General features: G+C 39.2%; 1 protein-coding gene across 1 annotated transcript in view; it reads left to right on the plus strand.

Moving 5' to 3' along the window:
• Window positions 1-2,628: 2,628 nt before the first annotated feature.
• LOC139700333 (serine-rich adhesin for platelets-like) overlaps window positions 2,629-8,625 on the plus strand; it is a 52,109-nt gene continuing 46,112 nt past the window's right edge. The window contains exons 1-2 of the mRNA XM_071598972.1: window positions 2,629-2,687; window positions 3,895-4,007. Coding sequence (XP_071455073.1) covers window positions 2,629-2,687; window positions 3,895-4,007 — 172 coding nt within the window. The remainder of the gene's footprint in view (window positions 2,688-3,894; window positions 4,008-8,625) is intronic.

Genomic DNA, 8,625 nt, shown 5'->3' on the forward strand with positions numbered 1-8,625 from the left:
ATGGAAAGAAACGAACTAGTAAATTAAATATACATAATATTTTTGGGAAAGTACAACGGAACAATGAATAGGTTTAATAAAAACATCATGAATACTTATTTTTCCAAATAATCCACAAAAGTTTCAAATGCATAGAGGGTAAAATATATGAATATTAAAATTGTGAAAAATTGAAAACAATTTATTGTACATGTTTTCATATATCAATAGCAGTAATTAGAAAGAAGTAAGGAAATATATATAAAGGAAGATGACTTTATAGCTAAATGCGATCTCCGGTGAAACTGGAGATACCGCTCGGCTCGCCGGAAGAGTTTTACGAGAGGTCCCATTTCGTCTTGGTTAGACCTCACCATGAATACAAATAGGCCATTTGGGACCCTGGACCTGATTCAGGAATGGAACAAAAGTCAGGAAAAATAAGTTCCCATTTCGTGGAAAACTGTTTTTTGAACGAATAGGACGTCATAATTTATTGTAGCTGCTGAGTTGGGAGTCACAAACCTCACGATCTTTACACAAGCGATTTCAAATACTAGATAGGTACAAATCATTTGCGTTTAACGTTGATCCAGAGAAAACAATGGAGTCAAGCCGAGCAGGACTGTTGTATTTGTTGGACTGGATGTTATGATATGCTAATTCTTTTCCCTCATGAAGTCAGTAACCACAGCAGTAGAAAGCAACACGTACCTAACTTCTATCTACCCAAGAGGAGCTAAAATTTAAAACATTGAATTTTCACATTACCACATTGTTACAGGATCTTATTTATAAACGCGGGGCGTCATAATTAAATTTGTCTTACAGAAAATTTTTTACATTACATTAATTGTATACCACTTCTAGTGGTGGTGATAGAGGATAATGGCAAAAATATGCGAAGGGTTGGAGTCAAGGTTAAGGGACCTCGTGATTTAACTGCGGGGAGGGATTATGAGAATCCTAAACCTTGATCCACCCCACATGAGTTTTGACCCATGAGACCCACCCCTCTATTAAATGCCCGAATCGATAATGAAAACATTACGTGAATACAAAATATTATTTGAACCACTCATGTTTGGGGCTGTGCGTGGGAACGGGCGTGTTATAAAATTGTTTAATGTGTCACCTGGTGATGGTTCAACTGAATCACCAAAGTGATCAGTTGAACTATGAATTACTTCTACACAAAAATTCAGGTACCACTCTCAAAAAGCAGAAAATTAAATGATACCCAATGCTAATAATCAACAATTACACAGAAATCTGGTGACCTGTTACAACACCGCATAGCACATTGTAGGCTAAGATGTACATGTAAAACTCACTCAAGGAAATACTCAAAAAACAGATGCATGGAAAAACCTGCTGAGAACCCAGCAAATAACCAACGTCAAAACTAATAAGTGTGGAAGCGGTAATTGGCAGCTTACCACCCGGCGCAGGGTTGAAAACTGGGAGACGCGTCAGGACACCCCCAGGCCTTGTGGTAGCCAGAAGAAGATTAAATGAACCTACATTTCACCTTCTTCTGGCTACCAAAACCCCCTGTAGATACGTAGGCGGCACTGGGAAAGAATCTCGTCCCCATAACGCAGACCGCGTGGATTTAACACGCCATCGTGAAAGGCGAGCTGTTATTTCTTCACCTGTCAAACAAACCTCTGGATTGATTTTGTTTTACCAGCCGAGGGGCAGGGTGAAAGAAGCCAAGGAGGCGGAGGTGATAAAAAACTAAAATACTGACTTAGAAAAAAATAAGGAGAAACGGTGATATGCAAAGCATCGGTTCTGAATGGATATCGCAAGAATATTAAACCTGAATGTATACCCTAAGTGGCCATCAGCGATTAGGAGAGTGTCGAATGCAAAGGGATGTCTTCGACACCACCCCTCCCACAACCTCCATGTTTTGTGTTGGAAAAGGAGAGAGGGAGGGATTGCGGGCCATTGCGTATGTCGGTCCCCCAAACCAACACTCTCCCTTACTTCCATTCCTCCCCCTCAGAGAAGACGAATGGGGAGCCTGGAGATTAGCACCATGGATAATTGGTGTCTCCTAGGACGGGACGGACTCATGTGGATAGTGTGCCCCCTCCCTTGCCCAATGGGGAGTGATATATATAAGCTGTCGATAGGAAAAAGGAGAAAGGAGCAACTCACGAGTATTCTTCGTGGAGGAAAGCATACACGTTCGTTGGAGGTTATTTCTTTCGTCACCTTCCTTGTGCCATCCTCCCGACATCGGATTGCCTCGGAGAGGAGTACGCGGGAGAGAGAAGGGATCGTACAAAGAACCCCAAATGAAGATGAAGAGGCAAGTGATTGTGCGCCATTCGACTTTGGTGGAGGTTAATGTCTGAGTTTGAGAGCGATAGCTGTAGGATTTGGCGTCGGTTCGTTGTTTTCCTCCGGGATTCGCTGTCAGCAGCCTTTCGCCTTCAGCCTTCTGAAAGGTGGGGGTTTCCTAGAACTCGTTCGAAGGAAATGTTCATGCGAACAGATTCATTTCGAGTTAGGCTGAGAGTGACGCCAAGGCCTTTTACGTCGGCATCGTTGCTTTCCAACAGTAAAAGAGGGAGGCTCGAGAAATAACCAAAATATTCTGCAAGTTCATATGACATGAAGAGATGAAACGTGGTGATGGAGCTGGTGGAGTTTGAAATTCGACATCTATGCGTCCAGCGTGAAATACTATCGGGGTAAATACAACTGATATAGCTGTCAACGTACGGCAATCAGGGTGTAGACAAGTACACTACACTGCTCGGGTCTTTTCAGCATTTGAAAAAGTCCGCAAAGGCGAAGGGTTTCTCTTCCTGGTGGAAAGGAAACTAGATATGTACCATGGAGACCGGGATGACCTTTAAGGGCTTTGGACTGTTTTTGAATGGACTACACCGTCAAATTATTTCTAAATTTTCACGCTACGTTGGCGATTACTCCGACGTGATTCGGTTGGGGTGGGGGACGCAATTATTGCAACAAAGGGGTCAGGCGGATTGGCCTCGGAAATATTTAATGTCTTAAGAAAGTCACCTAGTAGAAACCCAATTTTCTCGCAGGCAAAGTTTCTCTTCGGTCCTTAATTCCGACTCGTGCCGTATGCTTGCAGTTCTTCTTCTATTAAAATGATAGTATTGCGAAAGTACTTGAAAGTGCCTCCAAATTACAATGCAATTTGTAGGCCAACGTCATATATATATATATATATATATATATATGTTTCTATATATATATATATATATATATATGTTTCTATATATATATATATATCTATCTATATATATACACACACACACCTGAATTATCTGGCTAGATAGATATCAAAAAAGTAACGATACATTTTCGAAAGTAACGAAAAATTATACTAAAATATAGTATATTTTGTATATTCCCTGGAATATCGGGTTCGGGAATAACTGGGCCAGAAAATACTTCCTCATTCCTTACTTCATATACGATATGCAGTATTCAGACATTTGTGGGAGCGATGGTGGGAATCCTTTCCCCGTACCGTCTGGGGTTTCCCAGAAAGAACTGGTGGCCCAAAAATCACACAGTTTGGGTGAAGCTAAGGATGTCCAGAGATGTCACTCGGAGTCGAACTTGGGCTCTTCGGTCATTAGCCGCTCAAAAAATGTACTGCACGTCCACTCTCTAATTTATATTACAGTATATTTACGGTAAAATGAAACAATATTTCATAAACTTGCGTGTGCATTAAAAATTTATTTGTAGGAAGGCGAAGTTCATATTTCTATTATACCTTGCATTCCCTTTTCAATATATTTTTCCTATGGGCTTTCGATGTATCATATAATATATTTTCTTTACTTTTTCTTGCTATTCCGAGCCGATGGTACCTAGCGAAAAATAATGAAAATTAAACCGCTTTTCTTTCCACAGAAAAATCACGCAGCACTATGGAGTGATATTTGGTGTCCTGGTGTTCTTTGTTCATGTAGTAGCCAATGAAAATGGAACAGAAGTGAAGAATCTTCCAAAATCAAATTCCAAAGGTATGTAAATTTGGATAAATTTTTTGAATTCAAAATCCGACTAATCCGTTGTAGAATTATTTGTGTATATATACAGGTATATCAAACGGTGCGTTAAATTCACACTTTCAAGTTGAGGGGGCTCAGATTCTTACTCCGTTTCGTCAGCGATTTCCCAGGAAGACTAGACACTCGAAAAACCACACAGCTTGGGTGAAGTAGAGGGTGCCTAGAGGCGTCACCCGGATTCCCTCCAGACAATAGCCCAGCCACTTGACTACCAAGGATGAGAAAAAAGAAAACCTATTAATTTACAATTTCTATTCATTAGGAGTCGTCTGCAGATCAGAAATGGGGTTTTCATGGGCGAAACAAAACCACTTCATATTTTCATTATCTTTCACAAAATAATAATTGCTACACTGCAAACCACGGATAACACTGTACCAAAGAGCCTAACAGCCCGCAACACTATTAAGTATTTGTTACCCCTAAACACTTCCCACATCCCTTGATGACGTTCAATATATTATGGTCAAAATTAAAAAAAAAATATTTGAACATTCATCGGAATGCATATGAAATCATAGTACATAGATAATAAGTTCATTATTTATTTTATATATTGATAGAGTTATAACTATTAATACCAATACTCCTCGCTGCAGCATTTTCCCAATCTATGCCCATTTTCTTAAAAAGTAATGATCAATAGGTGAACTATTACGATTTTTTCTAGTTTTTGTTCTTCTGAGTGATTCTTGTACTTTGTTTTTTATGTTTTGTTATTTAAAATGTCCCGTAATTACAATTGATCACACTCAGAAACCAGTGCAAATGGATGGCTGGACGGCGAACAAACAATAGCTTTCTGAAAAAATAAATTACCAGCTCCCCGCCTTCTTTCATTCCTACTCATTAGGGCAGTAAAATATTCTTTTCGCTATTTTAAAATCGTGGCCTAATACGGATAACTCTTACATACCCCAGATCTAGTCTCCATCCGCTATCATTATTCATTCATCTCAAGGAGAGCCTAACCTATTCTTCGTCGTCGTAATATTTTCGGTTAATTACTTACTAATTGGAGCGCTTTCTTGAAATCCATGAATGTATAACAGAACCCCTTGTATATTGTCTACCTAATGTCCCTGTCACTACCATTGAGCCACGTGTTCCATTTCTAAACCCGATCTGGGTTCCACCTAAATAGTTGCTTGACTTGTCCTCCAACTTTAGTGGATGATATTCACTTAGGCCCGATAGACCTCACATTCTAATCATATTCTAATAATTTATCGTCTTTGGGAAGGGTAATACCATTGATATAAACGATTCGTATGGTCTAACTCTTTCCCCACTGACGTCCCAATATATACGTAAGCTAGAAATGAGGCTAAAAAATTCTATTCTTTCCATTTCTCCCTAAACCCAGTGAAACGCCGCGGAGATATCACATCTGTTCCACCCCGTGGGTCACCTTTGTTTGGAGGACTACCTTTTCTATAATGCGTGCTTATATTCCTTAAATAAACCTTTAGTTATCGATGTTAGATATACTAGTGCTCGTGCAGGAGCAGGCTTAATTTATTTGCCACAAGGTTCTGGTACGTACTCCCTCTATCTTGTTCGTTAATAAATTTGTCTAATTTATAAATGTTTGTATCGTTTTAAGTACCTCCTGTAAGTATTTCATCCTCTCCGCTAACAGGTTCTATTTGTCATACCCAAAATATCTTCACGTTATCTCGTTTCCCCTTTCACGGCTTTTCTCCTCCCAAGTTTCGGTTTATATTTCTCTTCTCGTCATTATCCTATGAGCCGTGCAAAAACTTTATACAGCACTTCCATAGGGTTGAGATGATTAAATATCCTGATGCGACGGAGTGGACTGAGAGAGTCCAGAGTGAATGTGATGACATTTTCAACACAGGGAATATAATGAAAATCTACGCAAATAGATGTTTGGCATCAAGTACAGGTCCTTAAATAAGGAAAAATGTATTGAAAATTTATTTCTGCACGTATCTATGGATTTATATCCTCCGTATTCTTTCCACCTACTCCACAATGGAGTGGTATGTACCCTGCCATGACCCTTGTGCTCTTTCATCTTAGAAAGATGACAATCAAACGAACAGAATGCACCTGTAAATTCTAATTCTAAGTAATCTGGTGCAACACTTGTGGCGATATGTTTATGTCTTTTAGAGAATTGGAATACTACACCGTTTATTGCAAGTCAACACAAAAAAATAACAATGTCGTTTTTGTTTATGCCAGATATCAACCATTTGACGGGGCTTTGAGCTTCATCTAATATTTTAACGTTTGCATTTTCATCTACGTCTGACAGACTTGAAAACTCACTCATACCTAAGTTGGGCTTATTTTTTAAATAGCTCATTAGTAGAGGGAGAATACTGTGAAATACCTGACCTTATGTCGTCCAGCGAAAGAGCTGGTGGTAAAAGAATTAAACAAATAAAGTGTACGGTCAAAAAGTTGTTTAGTTGAAATTTAAAAACTGTTTGGAGTTAATTAACGATGCAGGTTCCATTACTGCTTTTTAAAGTTCCCTCTAGCTCTAGTCTCTATTACATGAAATATTAAGTATCACGGTCGATATAACAACTGCTATCATTGATTGACTCATCGAATCAATTTGAATAAAGGAATGGGATTGCAGTCCGTAGAGCATCCGAGGATCTAAGGATGTCGTAGGAGGAAATCAGGGTCGTGTATTGTTCTCACCCACCTCCAAAAGTTGTCCCCACTGCCTCAACCTCCTGCCCTCAGGAAAATATCCATCTTTCGCCAATCCCATAGTCTCAGGCAAACCGTCCTAAATGAAGGAAGTGGCTATGCAAGTGCAGTAGAAAAAGTAATCTGCACAGTACTTCAAAACATACGGAGGTAATGTATGCTACCCCATTCTATCTATGCTTGTTCTTCCATTGATCCAAAGACATTGGCACCTCAATTCTTCTTTCGTTTATCTCTATTACTACTAAAGTCACGGGATAAATATTTGACTAAATTAAAGAGTTCCGTTGATCTACGTTGAAAAACTCAAATTTGGACGGGTTTGTACAGATTAGTTTTAACTGAGAGGAGATACTTGGATGTATACGTTGATTACCTCCCAATATTCATTACATACAAAATACAACATGCACATTAAACTATATACGTAGAAAACTGAAGTTGAAATTCACTCTAGAATTTTTAAATGTACTATGCACACTATACTGTACAGCATGTACCTGTGCTATTCATTAAAAAGAACCTTTTCATCAATTGACAAATCTTCATCACGCCACAAATAAAAGGCATTTGTCTATGCATCTACATATCATTTTGGAAGGCAGCATAGCGGAAAAAGAGACCGAGATAAACCTTCCATTTTCTCAATCACGGGAAACCAACCTAATAAATTTAGGTTTTGTAGGTTCCCAATTAGTAAGTACGTGCTATGTAACGTGTTGAATTCCTCTTATTAACCACACAACAACTCCTAACTGTACTTCTCTTCTCCGTACCTTCTGACTGTCTTTATGCCGTCTAAAAATCTATTAACTTCCATCCTCTACCTCTGTTGCGAAATATTTTCCTTCATATTAAGGTCTCCGACTTTCCTTTTCCATTCTATGATTCTCCCCGGTAAATGTTACTGCCTTCTTCGTAGTTCGAAGAGCTATCTCTTGCTTCGTCATCGCCTCTCTCTGTAACTTATTTTCTTCTTTCTCCTCCAAACCCCCATTTCGGAAGTCCCTAATCCGTTTTCATCGTCTTACCCCAAAATTCGGGTCACGGTAGTCCAGGGGATAGAGCGTTGGACTGCCGGAGGGTCCCGGGTTCGATTCCCGGGCAAGGCCCCATGGGAACCTCCAGCTCCACCATTGCTGTGTGATTTTTTCGGGTATCAGATCTTCCTGGGCAACCATAACCGGGAAAGGAAAGGCACTGGTCCCCCTACCCTGATGTGTGAATTTCACACGCCGTCGGGCTTAGTACTGGGTGAACTCTACCATCACCTATCATACCCGCTTTCGGGTTGATTACTGTGCTTATGGTTATTTTTAACCTCAAAGTTCAGTTTTTAGGCCGTCACATGATTTAATTATTTATTGATTCGTCCATCTATTATTTCCTAAAATTCTTCAGTTAAGGTACCTCTGTTCAATTCTCTATTTATCTTGGGACATCTCCTACCCCTAACGCAATTCTTAAAATGTTCCCACTGCTATGCCCGTATTCCTCTAAAATACTGCACAAATATGTGTATTGCTACTTCTGTTCTAGTTTAATCCCTCCTAATTTAGCGTATACTTTGACATGCCTTCTTCTTCTACATTTTAATATTTTGGTTAACTTGCTGATTTCCTATACACTCTGCTTTTCGCATTTCTCCCGTGAATCAAAACGGCAAAGAGTTAATTTTTTTGGAACCTGACGGACCCCATGAGAGAATCTCATATTTTTTTTAGAATATGTATTATTCCCATTCTTTTCTTCGTACCCTTATTAACGAAGGTGGACAAAATTAGGGTAACTCCGTGGAAAAATGTCGAAAATAATTTAACCCTAATTTTTTTTTGGATAGACTTTGCTTAAAAACTTGTGTCTCAAGAGTTTC

This window comes from Hetaerina americana, unplaced genomic scaffold (genome assembly GCF_022747635.1).
Source record: "Hetaerina americana unplaced genomic scaffold, ioHetAmer1.1.p SCAF_10, whole genome shotgun sequence".
In the NCBI taxonomy this organism is placed as follows: Eukaryota; Metazoa; Arthropoda; class Insecta; order Odonata; family Calopterygidae; genus Hetaerina; species Hetaerina americana.